This window comes from Macrobrachium rosenbergii, chromosome 59 (assembly GCF_040412425.1).
Source record: "Macrobrachium rosenbergii isolate ZJJX-2024 chromosome 59, ASM4041242v1, whole genome shotgun sequence".
NCBI lineage: Eukaryota > Metazoa > Arthropoda > Malacostraca > Decapoda > Palaemonidae > Macrobrachium > Macrobrachium rosenbergii.
In genome coordinates, this window is record NC_089799.1 from 35,202,711 (window position 1) to 35,221,033 (window position 18,323).

At 35.3% G+C, this 18,323-nt stretch overlaps 1 protein-coding gene across 3 annotated transcripts in view; it reads left to right on the forward strand.

Annotated features, from left to right (window-relative positions):
- Nucleotides 1–17,648, forward strand: part of LOC136837547 (uncharacterized) — a 37,202-nt gene extending 19,554 nt beyond the window's left edge. For 2 of the 3 annotated variants that reach the window (XM_067102394.1, XM_067102395.1), the window contains exon 7: nt 17,314–17,648. In XM_067102394.1, the coding sequence (XP_066958495.1) occupies nt 17,314–17,409 (96 nt within the window). In that variant the 3' untranslated portion in view covers nt 17,410–17,648. Of the gene's footprint in view, nt 1–14,871; nt 15,058–17,313 lie in introns of all 3 variants that reach the window. The other variant, XM_067102393.1, reaches the window with a different exon arrangement.
- Nucleotides 17,649–18,323: the final 675 nt, after the last annotated feature.

An 18,323-nucleotide genomic window follows, 5' to 3' on the forward strand; every position in this document is an offset into this window, starting at 1 on the left:
GTATCGCCAGGTCTTCGGCGGGAAAACGCAAGTAACTGGATGTTTCTTGACGTTGCCATAGTTTCTCTTCTCTCTCTCTCTCTCTCTCTCTCTCTCTCTCTCTCTCTCTCTCTCTCTCTCCATTGCTAAAACATACTATACAAATATAGTATCGCTCAATCACTAAAAGGAAAAAAAATAATGAAATGAGTAGCTCTACATGTAGGCCTAGGCTTACACAACAACAACTCTCTCTCTCTCTCTCTCTCTCTCTCTCCATTGCTAAAACATACTATACAAATATAGTATCGCTCAACCTCTAAAAGGAAAATATAATGAAATGAGTAGCTCTACATATAGGCCTAGGCTTACACAACAGCAGCTCTCTCTCTCTCTCTCTCTCTCTCTCTCTCTCTCTCTCTCTCTCTCTCTCTCTCTCTCATCATAACACTGCATTCGTTCCTTTATTGTTCCCCAAGTTTTTCGTTGGACATTGCTCAAATTTAACTCGATTTCATTATGGAAGCTCACGTTTCCGATTATGCAAGCATTCCGTTCATTGTGGTGTCATAAATTCATTTGTGTAAGGTTAACTTGGTAGGTTACGTCGAAAAATGTTTATTTTGCTCAGAACTGTCGCTGCAAATTACAACTTGAACGAATACTGTAAAGCTTACAACTGCATTCAAGTATCAATGAATTCAGAACCGTAGAATGTGATTGAAAGTAATAGGATTAGGAGATCAGGCAAAAAACAAACACAATAAGATCGAAGCTCCTCCCCCTTTCTAAAGTTGCCAGATGTCTCATTATTGAGTAATGTATGTCCGAAGATTTAAAAAAACTGTATCTTCACTTTCCTTGCCGAGTGTACAAAGAATATGTAGGTGTGGCAGTATATATATATGGTACTCTTGTAATGCATCACCTCCCCATATTTTACCAGTGAACAAGGGCACAGAAGGAAGTGCTTGAAATACGAGTATATGGTTGCAACGTTCAAATAGTGTTTTATGGGCCTTTTTTATATTCATATTATACTGTTGTATTACAGTAAAAGATATTCATACATAATTTATATATATACTGTATATATATATATGTATGTATGTATGTATGTATGTATGTATAAATATATATATATATATATATATATATATATATATATATATATATATATATATATATATATATATATATATATATATATATATATATATATATATATATATATATATATATATATATATATATATATATATATATATATATATATATATATATATATATATATATATATATATATATATATATATATATATATATATATATATATATATATATATATAATATATACAATATTTATTTATTTATCAGTGCAAAGTTTTTTCATACCAAAAATTTATTAATATATGCTATCAATATGTTTTCTCCATAACCTATAAAAAATAGTAGGCTATATGCTGTCACTGCGAATTTTTTTCGTAATAAATTTTCTACATAACCTACATACGCTACCACTGTTGTACATGTTTTCCGTTCAGATATTGGAGGCAAATAAACAAACAACTGCGAGGATAAAGTAAATAAACGCTGCACAACCAAGCCTACACAATTCACGAGTCAGACGACAACTCACTGCAGTAAAATCAAGCATTGTGGTCTTTTACAATTATATAATATATTATGAAATACAGTAATCACTAATTAGAATGCCACTAATGTGAATATCACTAATACAGGAAAACAAATCCCTTACTTAGATATGGGCGTTCTTGTGTTGTTGTATCCCGGGCGAGAGAAATCCCGTTTCCTTCGTCCCACTATTGTAACAAACTTGCGAGACGCAATCGTTCAAATTTCTCCCTCATAAAGTGGTACTTCTCTTGCTTACGGCAATGGAATTGCGTGAATGCACTACACGGTACGAAAATCCGAAAAGGAAATGCGTCACGAAGCACTAGGATTATCACTTGCATCAAAACTACACAACAAATCGAGATGGTTTATTGGTAAAACCCGACGCTCTGTTTGGAACTGTTACCTACTTATATAATTTCAGATTTCCGAAAATACGCAGTAAAAATATGTCAATAAATATAAAATGTTATATAGGCTATATACTAGTTGGCAAAGTACATCTGTGATAACGGGTCCAAAATATCGAGATACATAGATGTATATTTCTTTTTTTGATATTTTGTTTGATATTTTTCTAGAGAACGAACAAGCTCTTATCGTAGAAAATGGGTAGTTTTAGTAGGATACTGAAGTAAATTTCTCACTTCTACTATCCAGAATTGGCAAGTCATACAAACATTGTACGACAATTTGTCGCTCAGTGTCGCTCACAGGGCGATATGGCCGAGATACATAGATACATATTTACTCTGATATATTTTTTGAGAGAGAGAGCCAGTTTTTATTGTAGATAATGTGTATTTTAGTAGGGAAGTAAAGTATATTTTAGAAAGTTTGCGACAATTTTTCGCTCAATGCCGCTCAAATGCCGGCAAATGCGGTGAACAAAAATGTAAAAAAAAAAAACACTAAAAATTTCTTTTTTAGCAATAGTATTTCAGGACATGTTTATTTAGACTAATGCCAGTCCAAAACTGTAAAAAACTGAAAATCGATCATTCCTCGAAATTCGGCGATCGCGCGTCCATTAAAGAAACGAAAAACCAAGTGAAAATCGTTTACTATTATATGGTAATATCTACTAAAAATTCTTCAAATCTAGCAAAGCAGTTAACTGACAGAGAGTGCTAAATTAACTTATGGATGTTCTCCTTAAAATATCATCCAAATAGTGTAATTCTTGACAATAAAAGCAACGAAAGAGTTCCAAATATGCTCACGTAGCAACGAAAGATACGGCAGATAATGACGAAAAATCTTACGGAGACAGCTAGCTGTTAGAAAATTTAAATCAAGAGACCAACATGTGACCACAAGTGACCGCTGTATGCTCTGGGACAGTGGACTTATCAGTTACCTTTGATTTCTCGGAGTAACAGGCAAAATTATCGGTCTGTTCAGAGACAAGGTCTTTGAACAACAGCTTGTCTTGTCGATGAAGACATCAGGCTTGTTTTAGCTTTAAGGTTCAAAAACAGATGCACTAACTCACAAACCTAGCAGAAATGAAAAAAAAATAAAAGTAAATAATAAAGTAAATACTAGATATGACAAGCAATTCATATGAGAATGTACAACCCACTGAATGAAGAAAATTTAGATTTGAAAAATTCTATAGCAAAACAAAATAAGAATACATGCAATCTTAACGAAAAGGCATATTTGCGCTTTTAAACTCTATACTTCATGCAGTCATGGGTGTGAACGTATTCTTATTCTTCCCTGTAGCATGATGGACTAATTGTATCCTCACTCTCTCTCCTCTGTATAAGCTCGACTCCCATCGAAGAAAGAACAGCTTCGTTTATTTATATTTCAGGTGTAAGTGCTGCAAAAAGGCGCCAGGAAGCAGCGGAGTTAAAAAGTCATCATAGTTATCAAAAATACATGATACTCGTGAAACTGAGCATGAGGTTCAATATATCCCACCAACAAAGCAACAGACAATATTATAAAAAAATGATGATGGGGATGGGTCCATCTTACTATAGCAAAATGTACCTTAATTCTAGAAACGTATGCAAGAGCGAACTGATATGATTTCATGTTCATCTTAAAGCATAATGAGTTAATTGTTTACCCGACTCATTCTGCTCTGAGGGGCTGGATTCAGGCAGCAAAGGAAGACGCCCTTCCATTATTTCCGTTTTAGATTCTTGACTTATAGAGGAAACAGAATAAAGAAAAAGAATGAGGAAATCACAAAGTTAAGAGATTGGTATTACGAATACATTCGCGCACGCATGAGCTCGCACGCACACTTAAGTAATTAAGTATATCTTAGTTTAACCAGACCACTGAGCTGATTAACAGCCCTCCTAGGGCTGGCCCGAAGGATTAGATTGATTTTTCGTGGCTAGGAACCAACTGGTTACCTAGCAACGGCCTACAGCTTATTGTGGAATCCGAACCACATTGTGACGAGAAATGAATTTCTATCACCAGAAATAAATTATTCCTCTAATTCTTCATTGGCCGGTCGGAGAGTCGAACGCTGGGCCAACAGCGTGCTAGCCGAGACTCTACCCACCCCTCCAATGAAGAACTACAGACACATATATACATACATATGAAAAGATAAATATATATATATATATATATATATATATATATATATATATATATATATATATATATATATATATACGAGTGTGTATGTGTGTGTGTGTGTGTGTGTGTGTGTAGAAATAATGAACATATGACCACGTGTTTCACAGAGATAAATTTCTGGCTCACATCGGGAACGAACCCCAGTCTCTCAAGGTCACACAAGAAGTCGGAACCTAAGCTCTCCTGGTATGTTAGGCGGAAGGCCGACCGGGAAAACCCTCAGGTACAGAATTACTTAGGTTCCAACTTCTTTCATGTGTGTGTGTGTGTTTGTGTTCCCCATAAAGCCTGTCCATAGAAACATAATTAAAATGTTAACGAGGGCTGATGAAGAACGCATAAGTAATTTTCTGCGATATACTCAAACGATCAAACAATAAAAGAATACTAAACACCCACCAATTATCCCACATAAAAGAGTGAGCATCTTAATGATTTCTCGTGCGTAGGCTTTTGATCGATGAAACTGAATTCCCTCCGTCACAGCCGCGTGAATAACCTATTAACCTGGAATGTAATTAAGCTACTATGGCCTATGGAACGCTCCGATATTCCAGGATATTCTGGGAACACTCGCTCAAGTAATGATATTAGTTACACAACCATCAACCACAATTCCTTCACTTTAACATATGCCTCTGGAATCTCTCTCTCTCTCTCTCTCTCTCTCTCTCTCTCTCTCTCTCTCTCTCTCTCTCTCTGTATGTGCGTCTGTGATAGCGTGAAATTTGTCCTTTATCGTTAACTCTCTTTCCGTTTGATCTTGTTTTTCATCATAATTGGATTTTGCTTGCCATCAAATCTACCATATTCAATCAAGATTGTCATCAAGTATTGTACGTTCTATTTGCTTTCCCTCATCAGTCAACGTTTTTTTCTCTTTCTTTCTTCACCATCATCATCTTTACTTTTTATTGTTCTTTCTCCTCATTAGAAATTTACAGTAAAGCTCACTATTACCACATGCTCTTGCTTAAAGTTTTCCACATAAACTTAGAAGTTAATTTTAATTATGCATAATTTTTCTGGTTTAATAATTTTACAAACAGTCTCCATTCGTACCAATATTACGTCAATTACTGTTCTTTTCCGGCAGTCATCATTCAAACTTGTATTCTGGAAAGTGTATGGTGCATGGTAGGGTTTTTCTTGAGAAAGTAAGGGTAAGGGTGGTGGCAGAAGGACTGAGAGCCGGGGAGTGGAGCTGTAAGGGCACAGACAAGGGAGAGGTGCATTGACCAAGTATTCGTTATACAACAGTTAGACTAAAAAAAAAAAATAGAAACAACTATGGAAATGCTATGTTGAGTGTGTTGAACTTTATGGAATGGAACGTAGTTTTTTTGTGAGCCATCAAAAGTTATCTGGTGGAACCAAAACATATGTTACAAATATGTAAATGGAAGAGTGACTGGTGTGTTGTAAAATTCGTTCATATACCTACTGATTGAAGTGAAAAAGCACAAACAAGAGAAAAAGTTCAAACAAGTTCTCAACAGAAGCAAGTTCAAATCAAATGTCAGCCTTGTTTAAGCTCACTGGATAAGTGAGAACCAGGAGGGTGGAACAATGAATATTGATAGGGATGGTGGAAAAATGGAAGAGGTTGATTGGTATGAATGAGCGATGTTGTGGAAACTAAGGAGATTTGCTTAAACTTAGTGTGATTGTTGACTCCTAAAATCTCCTTGATTCATAAATTGCTAAGATTTTCCCTTGCTGGTACTATCTAAATGAGGTAACAGAACTGAACTTAGAGAGGGCAGAAAGTAAGGGATTAACCCAAAGTCAAGGACTCATGACTCATGGGACCACTCTTGTCTGAGTTTGCTATAGATGATGCATTTTCTCCTTTCTGTGGTTAGACAAGGCTTTACCTAGGTCAAAGATTATGTCATCAGCAGGGATTGCTGGCTACTCTTTCAAACTATCCAAATATCATTGTATTTTATAATATCGAGCAAATACCATGCACATTTCTGGCAGTAACCTACAAGTGTCAACTTGTGTTGCCACTATGCTGTCTAATATAGTCAGTCAGCTTTCTGTGTCTTGTGTTTTTGACACTGGTAAACTCAAAGTGATCTGGTAGGCCAGCATGGTTCTCACATATAACTCCTGCTAACTATATGGCTAGATAAATCCATGGCCTGTAAGCAATGCCACTAACTGAACAAGTATGATGTCTCAAGTCTAGCTGTACTCTCAAGGTGTGTGATTTACAGACCACCTGTGTTCATGTATACCAATAAAGACCCACATGGCAATTTCATTAACCATGCAACTCACAAACAACAATAGCTATGCCTGCTGATATAATAAAGCCACCAATGGACTGATTGCAACATTTCAGCTCTGGCTATGCTCTCAAGTAATAGGTTACAACTGTCTCAGTAGCAAGGTGAACCATAATAGAGCTCTTGCAACTAGCCATTAGCAACTAATGGACTAATTAGGATGATTATGAGAATGTTCATCAACAAACAGACAAACTTAAATAATATAAATCTCTGTCTACCTTCCTTCAGAATGTCCAAACCATCAGTCTGTTTCCTAAAGTAAAACAATTCTGCCTTCAAATTTCACAGTTTTGAGTAAGAAAGTGGACAATGTCCTAAATGCAATCCCAGACTAACTTTTCCCCAAAAACATAAAGCTGATTTAATGTCCAAGATAAGAGGATTAAATACATCATCCTGATAAAGTTCTTAATCTTCCACTTATCCTTGCTACCACATGCCTGTGCCCAGTGAGTTCTTAGCCTACTCAACAAAGGGATAGGAAACACAATAGCAAGGTCATCCTGGAATGAACTCGAGTCCCCACCCCCATCCCCCACCCCACATCACTTTGATGGACCTTGACACAGACAAAAATCCCCAAGAAAGTCAAGATGACCAAGGAAATATGGTTTCTCTGACTACTGACCAACACCCAGGCTACCTTCCCCATCATCGATGGAATACTTGAGGAAAGCAGACAAGTTGCTGGAGGCCTTCAAGGCCTTGCAACACCCAACCCACAGCATTACCAAAACCAAAGAATACCAGGGCAAGCGACAAAAAAGGGCTCCACTACCAACCCATCCTCTTCATATATCACTAAGCAACTGGGGAAAAACCAAGCAGGATGGTCACCCATGATAATTATGGTGGCTACCACAACCCCAGCAGAAACACATTCCACCAGATATTACATCACTAACCAACCTTTCAGCAGTAGCTCCACTGTCTTGGCATCACCAGCAGACTGCCAGAGACCCTCAGACACCAGTTTCTGATTTGTGGCTGCCAATAGCAGCACCATACCAACATATGGCCACTGGAGACTCATCCTCTAACATATGAAAATGATAATACTAGTGGGAATTTATTATCGCCAACGTGCATACATGCATGTTTAGTTCCAATTTCATCTGACAATTTGGAGTATTTGCAGATGTCACTCATCACCAGCTCCTGACCCTTGCTTCCTGCTAGACAGTACAATTCACCACCTGGTCCATGCATCTGTCTCTCTCTTTGATAGGTCTTACAGACTTGCATACTCTCCTATAGGGATTCCCTTATGTCTTCAAGAACAAGCTCAAACAAAGCAAGTCATACAACACCATATTGTGGCCCCTACCCCCCCAAAAAAAGAGGTCTTCAAAGAAGTGGAACAGATGGCCCACTCCATATGGTAAAAACGTGATAGGAGAATCCCAAGATTGAGGGCATCAGGCCCTCCAGAACCTACAGGCTTAACTACTCCACATTTGGCCTCCTGAACTCTAGTGCCATGTGCCAAAGGCTAATGAACAAAAATCTTGGAGATCTCCCATGCTGCATCTGCTATGTCAGTGACATCCTTATCTCCAAAAATTGAGAAAAACTCAAAAATCACTTCAGAGCCAAGCTTTAACTGTTCTGAGATATCAGCCTGGTAGTATCACCCAATAAATGTGTTATATGGACTCATGGATTAGGCTAAAATGCCAATCAGTGGGCTGGGTAGCTTCAGCCATTTAGTGCTAGAGAAAGCAAAAGGAGGGAGTTCAAGTGGCTGACAGCAAGATAAGGGGAATTGGACAATAAAGGTGCAACTGAGAGAAACACCCACAAATGCACTCAGAAATAATAGTTAGAAATGTTGGACATCAAGAATGAAGAAAGGAAACACGAATGGAGTAAAATAAAAACGTCAAAAGTGGATACAACTAGTGGGGTACTGCAAACATCTTTTTGTAATGCTTACAGTACACCATGTCAGATTATCTCATTGCACCACACCCCTATGGGAATGCCATCCTTCATCAAAGTCCTGGGTCATAAAGCATAAGCAAAAAGTATCCAGCTCTTAGACTCCAAAGTGCCATGTATCAGAAAATATCTCATACCAACCAGTGTCAAGGAACTACAGGCACCAACCAGTGTTAAAGAACTACAGTAATTCATGTGAACAGTAAACCAATACTGAAAAGTCCTCCCAGGAATCGCACAAACTGTGGCCCTCAGTGGAAACAACATGACTCTACTCTGGGTCACTGCCCAGCTAAATGCTTTTGAGCCACTAAAAATATCCTGAAGACTCAACCACTCTAGTATTTCTCAACCCAGATGCCATACTTACACTCACAGTGGATGCAAGCAACATCATAATGACTATTGTAACTGAACAATCAAATAGAACAACTCAACTCTTGGGTTTCTTCTGGAGAAAAATATCCCCAGTGGAAAGAAAATCACTACTTTCAACAGAGAACTCCTCGCCATCCAACTGAGCACCAGAAACTTTACACACCTCCTTGATGGTACTTCTTTTGACATCCTAATGGATCGTCAACCACTGGTACATGCCTCACTATAAACATGTTGAATTCAGTTGTACTGTGCATCATAAAACAGACAAAAAAAAAAACCAGTAGCAAACTCACTGTCCTGAATAGAAATTAATGGGGCAAAACTATGCATTAATTACAATGAACTCACCAATGCACAATCTATGATGGGAATATGTCATTTTGTTGACTTGGGATGAACAATCCCCTCTGACACCAGTGCTGGTCTTCCAGGTCCTATAGTTCCAAAGTTCCTCTTGAAAAAAGTATTCATTCCCATACACGGCCTCTCCCATTACTCAGGGAGAACTACAACAAATGTGGGATCACAGAGAGTTATCTAGCATGGAACAAATAGAAGCTTGAAATCATAGACCAAACAGTGTCTACAGGGCCAAAATTTAAATAACCCAACACCCAGTCTGGCACCTACAATAACCCTCAACCTAGACAACATTATGATCACTTTAATGCCAATATCATTGGTCCCCTACCTCATCTGACAGGTGAAGATGCATCTTCATGGCAACAGAACAATGTGCAAGGTGATCAGAAGCAATACAGATGTTGGAATAAAAAATTAAACGTTTGCATTGAAGTATTCCTTGATGATTGGGCCAGCAGTTTTGGTATTCTGAGCAATATAACATCTGACGGAGGACCTCCTTAGCCAAATTAATGGGTCTGAAAACTCACCATTACTCTGCTATAAAATACCCATCAGTGGCTTGGCAGAAAAAAACCATAAATCTCTCAGGGCCACCCTCATCTCCAGACATGATGGACTCAACTAGAAGTCAGAATTACCCTGGGTCCCTCCCGGGTTATGTGAATTTTCCCAGTCGTCAACACTAGCCAAGAGAAGGATCTATCAAGACTTAGCAAAATTGTTAGAAAACATCGCCCATCTAGACAGAAATACAAAGATACGAAGAAGTAGTATATCAAAGAATCCACATACTTATCAATTCTTATTCCTGCAGGATGACACTCACAAACCCCCTGAGATTCCCCCATATAAGGGTCCCTATAAATAAAACAATCAACACAGACACGAGGACTGGGTCACCATCGACAGGTTAAAATCGGCACACCTCGAAGAAGACGGCATATCTGCACATCAGCCTATCCAGGTTGAATCTGGCCATCAAAGAAACTCCATCTGTGACAGCAGTAAATGTATAAAAACAGCTTAGTACCTTATCAGCATCCCAAAAATCCAACAGCTGTGTACAGATGTGGAAAGGTTGTCTGTATACCATATTATAATGACCTATCTGTGCAAAGATCATTTAGTTACAGCCTAGTACTTTAACAGCATCACAAGTATTTGCCCAAGAAGGAATGTGGAACGGTTGCACCACTCATGTCTTGTACCTACGGTATATATATTTGTTACCTTCTTAGTTTATATATAATTTTATTCTTCTGCGTGACCTAGTACCTTAGCGGCGTCGTAGTAAGGTTGAGGAACAGTTACGCATTAGTGTAAAAAAACTACCTACCGATTAGGTATATCTCTTGCAGACATTGTTTTTGACGTATAACACGTGTACATTTCTCTTTCTTCGTTTCTCTTGGTTGAAATTTATTCGGCTATTCCTTAAATTAACTCGAGTAGAGAGAGAGAAGCTTGAAGAAACTGATTTCACATCAAATACTGAAAATTAGATTTCAATCAATATAAAGAAATACTAGATTTTCATGAAAAACGGACGTCATAACAGAGCGAAATATGTACCATCTTCGCCTCTAACTCCGGGTGACTTGGTAAAAAGTTGTTTAATGAAATGAACTGTCTGGAAACTTAAAAGATATTTAATTTAAAGAACGTTTAGGTACAAGGAACTAAAATAACATTATAATGTAACATTTGGAACAAATCTTCAAAAGCTGAAATGTAATTTACATATAGATTATACAATGATATAGTCAGTACATCACATTCATTAGTTTAACACCTTCACCTGCCATTTTCTCAGGTTTCTTCATCAAAGATAAATGAACAGTATTTCATGTCGTGCGTACCCCGTATGTCATGTTATAAAAATTGGTCTAGTCTTCTGTACAGGTTTATCAACGGTTCAGCACTTAAAGTGTGGCTGTGGTATTGATTTTGTCTTGTTTTTCTTGGCAGCCAACACCTATTCAGGGGAAAAGATCTCATGGTGGAATCACACACACACACACACACACACACACACACACACACACTTATATATATATATATATATATATATATATATATATATATATATATATATATATATATATATATATATATATATATATATTAAACATTTTCAGCTTCAGCTCTTAAAAGGGATATATTTATTAGATTATTTTTTAATCTTTGTTATATTTTGCTGTATTTCACCATACTTCTTTTTCTAAGTTCCAAGTTTTTCTTTAAAACATTTTGAGCTGTCAAATATATATATATATATATATATATATATATATATATATATATATATATATATATATATATATATATATATATATATATATATATATATATATATATATATATATATATATATATATATATATATATATATATATATATATATATATATATATATATATATATATATATATATATATATATATATATATATATATATATATATATATATATATATATATATATATATATATATATATATATATATATATATATATATATATATATATAAAGTTAAGAGGGCACTGTGGCTATTAGAGTTACATACGTATTTGGTAAAAAGTAACCAATAGATTCTATAAATATATTTCCGCCTGAATAGCAATAAAAACGATTGCCCATATGGCTACGATGATGAGGTTGTGTGTATTCCAGACCTAATAAATATATCTGAATTCAGGACACGTGATAATGGTTGTAAGTCATGATTGCTATTGTTAAGTAAAAAATAAAATCAACACAACTAGAAATTGCGTTGGCAAGATGCAAGATAGTAAAACTATGATTAAATGCATGAATGTGTTACCTCCAAAACTGGGAAGGCAATATTCCAATAACGTTATACCAAATGGCATGTTGAATATAGCATTGATGTCATTATTTCCGTAGATTTGGGGAGAGATGAGAAGAATACCTTCCTTTCTGATCTACATCATATTTTTTTATTTTAAAGTAGGCTACAATCAAAAATGAGAGCTTGGTCTGTAGATACACTACTTGCACTACTCACTCCTTATCTCTATCAACGCTCAAAGCTATCCTATTCTGCATTCAGGTAAGCAAATACGTTCAATTAGAGGTTTATCATCTGCATACAATGACATCTTATTTTTAGATCCAACAAACCTGTTGCTGATAAATAATAGTTGTTTTGTCTATAAAAATACTGTGGCATCAAGTGACTCTCTTCAGTTAGATTAATTACTGTTACCACTGCAGAATTTCAAATCGACATGAAGAAATATTCAATTAGCGAATTGATTTTATACTAATTAGTATTCGCCGACTCTCTCCATGGGTAGCAGAGGGTGCCCCGTGAATTATACTTATTGTCATTGCGTATGGGGACTACCACGGAAAAAAATCATTCTAATAAAACATTCTTAAATATTTTGCTTTACCTCAATAATGGAAATTAGGATGTGAAGTAGGCCACTTTAGACATTAAAGGTTAGGTCACACAAGCAAGATACATACACTAGCCCTCATTGTCTTAGAGACTGAACATAAATGCATATGATCAGCATCCAACCCCATTCTCAACCCAAGCTAGGGCCAGGGGGAAGCAGGCAGTGGCCGTTGATGACTCAGCAGATAGACTTTTGGGTTTCCAAGAACCCAGCTCATAAGGTCACAGTTATCAGGCCTTGAGCGGTGCTTCTAATCGGGTCCACCACGCTTTGTGGTTTAGGCGAAGCCTACTGAGGTACCACAATTAACATTTTGTTAGGTGAATGAATTACCCATGATGAATTCTTGACTCTCCCATTGGGATATCTTTGATATATCTATCAATGTACGTTTTCAGAATGTAATGATAAAGAATCTATGCATAAATAATTTGAAGATATTTCAGTCATAAAAAAATTACATCTGAAAGATTTTTAATAAATACTAGTTGAAGTGTTCAAGTTGTTTAGACAAAGATTCACTTCGATGAATCCGTTTATCTAGCAGCGTTCCGTGCAGTAGAACTTGAGGTGACTGTTAACATCAGTTTTATTACCCTTGTATTGAAATAGTAGTATCTATTTCGTCCGCATGTGACTATTTTTCCCCGTTAAGCTTAAATAAGCATAAATTATTACTCAGAGGCTTATGAATTATTACGCAGAGGCTTATACTTGTTCCTTTACAGGCATTATTTCCTAGGGCGTGCTGTTGCATGCCAAATCATCGTTGACCATTAAGCTCCAACTAATGGATACATTCGCAAAGATTACAAAGATGGTGATCATATTGATTACTGGAGTCAAAGACTCATTCACCAGAAATGTGTGAAGAGTCACCTCTGTGCCCTTGACTAGCACTCGCACTACTGTCATCGTTATTGTTCACCTGGAAATATTTCCTGTATCACTGGAATAAATAAACTTGAGGTGTCTCGCTTCAAAAGCACGTTCAGCGGTATCGACTCACATTCTATTACGACGGTGGATAACACAACAGTGTTTCAGTGCTGCTGGGAAGAAAGGGCGTTGGGTCGGGTATGATACACGAAACATACGCTACCGGGGTCTAAGCGATGTCAGGCAGGGCAGCCGATCGAGACCACAGGTCTAGCCCAAAGCCAAATCAAAAAGTCCTTCAAAAGAAGGCATCGTGCTTACCCCATACAAAAAAATGGGGAAAAAGCACGTTAAAAAAAGAAGAAGAAGAAGTTTCAGTCATTCCTCTAACCGTCCATCTGTCAAGTAAATCAGACGACAGAGAGTGAACGGTCAATAAGCTTGAAAAATAAATATCTTATTTCATTCTCACTTTGCATCGAAAGGGCAGCACCTACTACAGGGTGTTTCCTTCAAGCACAATAGCCACGGTTGATTTTAGTTGTAGCACATTTTGTCATTATTGTTTATCATCATTCTTTTTCACTGAGCATTTATCAGTAGTGTTTAATCAGAGGTTAATGATAATTCAGTTTTATGCTTTCAGTTTTGTTTCTCAATGCGTGAGAAACCATTGTCATTACAGCTTATTATTAATCATGTTCGTATGTCCTTGGTACCAGTGTTTTTATTAGTATTGTAATTAATATCTAATTATCATTAAGCTCATAGCGTCAGCTTTGGTTATCAGACAAGTTTTAATGACTGCGTTTTATAACTCTCGTTCAAGAGCCATTAGTGTTAGTGAGTATTAATACTGTTGTAAATAACTGTTTAATATTTTTTCCTACTTTTTATATACCAGAATAAGTCTCGTTCAAGAACCATTAGTATTAGTGAGTATTAATATTGTTGTAAATGACAATTTAATATATTTTTTGCTGCTTTCTATATGCCAGAATAATTTACGCTTCCTCTCTTAAAGGAGTTCTTTTATAAGAAACCTTTAATAAGGTCTTTTATAAACATGAACAAAAATTTTAAGATATATAAAAACTGTTATTAAAGCATGTAAAATAGGGATAGAGCAGTAATAATAACATTATTAATAAGAACACGAAATAAATTCCCCGAACCACGTTTGTGCTAGACAAACGCACTGACAAGCAACCACCATTTATCGTTAGCCTTGAACTTGCAAAATACAATTATTTGAACATTTAATACAAGAAAAAGATGAGCAGAATAACAACTGAAAGTTTAAAAGATTTTATATTATTTTCTGTTTTCTTTTTTTTTTTTTTAAGCATGCAGAACAAAATTTTCCAACACCCGAACTCATTATTCTCATAATTACTGACGATTTGAAGGGAAAGTACCAATTTTTTTCTCTCTCATCAAGAACTTTGATCTACCATTTGGCTAGACAAACACACGGACAGACAGACAGACAGACATCATCGATCGTCTGAAATGCTCTTAGGATATCAAAGGTAAAAAAAAAAAAGGAATGTGGATAAATTAACCTTATCGGGATAAAGAATATAATGGTGAGCAGAACTAGAGAAATTTGATAATCACAGTTTGTCCTAAGAATTAAGAGGTTTGAAATGTGCGATTTTACGTTTGCAATATGAAAGTTGGGAAATTATTTAAGATTTCGTTTAATTTTTTTGTTATTTCTTACTCTAAAACTTAGAACATTATTTTTGTATAGCTGCAACAAAGGGCACTTAGCCCATATTTTCTATTTTTCCAACATTCTTTAGCCACGTAAAATAAATCTAATCCTTCGGGCGGGCCCTAGGAGAGCTGTTAACCAGCTCAGTGGTCTGGTTAAACTACGATATACTTAACTTTAACTTAAGGTTTTTTGTCCTCATAACTAACGACAATGACAAAATAATCAGTGGAAAACTGAAATGCACATGAGAAGTATAAAATTATTGATAACTAGTAGTAAGTGAGATTTAGAGTTTGCCGTTCTTGACTTAATGTTTTGATGTTAAGTATACCGTAGTTTAACCAGACCACTGAGCTGATTAAAAATTTCCCAAATCTTTCATTCCAGACTTTTTTTTTCTCGCCAGTTTAGGATATCACCTTAAAATACACACGAAGAGGAACACTTTGTGCAAAAAAAAATGTACGATCTTCTTTAACAGAAACGAAATTTTGTAGCCAATCGAGAACCAGTTCCTCGAGAAAATATAGTCTTTATAAACTGATTAATGGTTGTTCGGCAATCAATTGTTCGAAATTCGGTGCATATTCCTGTGGGAATACAGATTTCATACAAAATAGTATCTTCGTAACTCTTTTATGTAAACCTCATTCACAGAAAAGCAATTGCTTTCTTTATTTTGGGCATACATCAGTTGAATAAAACAATCCGTACAAAAACCGCATCAGTGATAAAAATTGACTGCACTGCCACTAAGATTTTCTTGGACGTTCTTGCTCCCTTGAAATTAGAACATTCTTCTAACCTCAGACAGCATCATACTATTGGCATACTGTTCAGGACATAACTTTTTAAATATTCGCTCGAATTTTAATCCACTTATGAAATTCCAAGTGAAACTGGAAAATGACGTGCTACTCCTCTACACCATTTTTTTATTTTGGTGGTCCTTCTTCTTTAACCTCAGAACAGTTCTACTTTTCTTATTAAAACGGGGAAGCTGATTGCAAATCCAATCTAGTGAAGCTGGAAAATGCTGTGCTGTTCTTCTACACCATTTTTAGATTCTGGTGGTCCTTCTTCGATAACCTCAGAGCAGTTCTACTTTTCCTATTAAAAGGGGGAAGAATGATTGCGAATCCAATCTACCCTATTTATAATAACTTCATTTTCAATTAACATTTCAAATGATTCTACAACAATAGATAATATTATAAAAGCTAACACGGATAGCACGCAAACTTTTAACAAAGATTCGGAGTTTTCTAGGATATTTCGGTAGAGAATTTGGCAGTAGTAAAAAAAAAAAAACACGGCATCAGATTGCAGGAATTCTATATAAACATCGCCAATTCAGAGTCTATGCTTCTTGTCAACAGTTAAACATCAAGCAGATTTTATTTGAATCCTGAAGAACCTCTGGTTTGTTTTCTTACTTTTTTTTTTTTTTTGGTAACAGTGCACATACTAGCAGACAAATGATATTTGATTTCAGCCCATGTGCCGTGTATAACTGTGCAGAAGTCGAAGGACCGCTGTAAAAGTCCCATTAGCATACCAGTGATAGATAATTTTTGTTAAAAAAAACACGATGTGATCTTCTCGGGGACCAGACTCAAAAATAAGAAATAATCTGCTTCGCAGTTTATTTAAATCATTTGACATGACAAGATAAAGGTGACTAACTTAGGGAGTTGGTCCAACATTTTTATTTGCATGTATAATGACGTATAGATCTTTTCATATTACTTACTGAAAGCACTTCACTGAAGAGGCAGCGCTAATGTTGTCTCATTAGTGCTCTTTGCCTATTACAGCACCTCCTGCAACGTTTTTGCAACAGCAATAGTCTGTCCATCAGGGATTTCAGCTGAATTATGGTATTTTGTTTCCTTTATCATCGAGGATATCACTGCTAAAACACCAGTTTCTTTCCAGATCTACCAATTTGTAACTTTTGTGCTAGTCTACAAAGCAATATGTGAGAAATATGTTGATTTTTTTTATATCTACATCTATTTTACCCACGAACGATATATTTTTTCCGTTTTTTATTTCTTTGCAGGAATGTTATAGAGAACTCCACAGGCGTCTAAATGAATACCAGAGAACCCTGAGGAAGAAAAAGGCACTGAATAGATCTTTTAAGTTCCATTTGTAAAGATGCATAATGGACTTTTATGAGTTTTGTAAAAAAAATATATATATATATTCTTCAAAAAATACAGTAACCCTAGATGTTAGCTTCTTTAAAAAAAACTTCATTTGCATGGGTAAGGATGTATACAAATGAATTAATATCATATTCTGAAGAGCTTTATACCAACAAATATATTCTGTAGTTGTTATCCTCCACTGAAAAAACTGAATTCGTTTGTGAAATAAAAGCAAAGTCATTTCTACGATACTTCTCATTTTTGGTTCCTTTTCACCCATCCCTATTAGTGAATTAATCATTTTTTATTCTCTACTAAATATACCTTACCTAGCAAGTATTGACCTATTTTCTTGATATTTGAAATATGATACCAAGAAATGATAGGTAGCAACGAATCGATATTTTAAGTCACATGCTGAGATAATTTTACTTAAGTGCTATTATGTTATGTGGGTATATTTCGTAACTAAGAAGTTGAGAAAATAATTAGGAATAAACATGAGAATTCCGTAGAAAATTTTTGGCTAGTCTACATTTTTTAAATGTAGACCATGGAGTTATAATCTGGCTGTTTCTCATACTAAATATACATGTGTAATATATATATATATATATATATATATATATATATATATATATATATATATATATATATATATATATATATATATATATATATATATATATATATATATATATATATATATATATATATATATATATATATATATATATATATATATATATACACACACACACACACACACACACACACACACACATATATATATATATATATATATATATATATATATATATATATATATATATATATATATATATATATATATATGAAACTATGATTGTTCACAACGGATGTTGAATTAACATGTGGGAGGAAAACCATCCCAAAAACT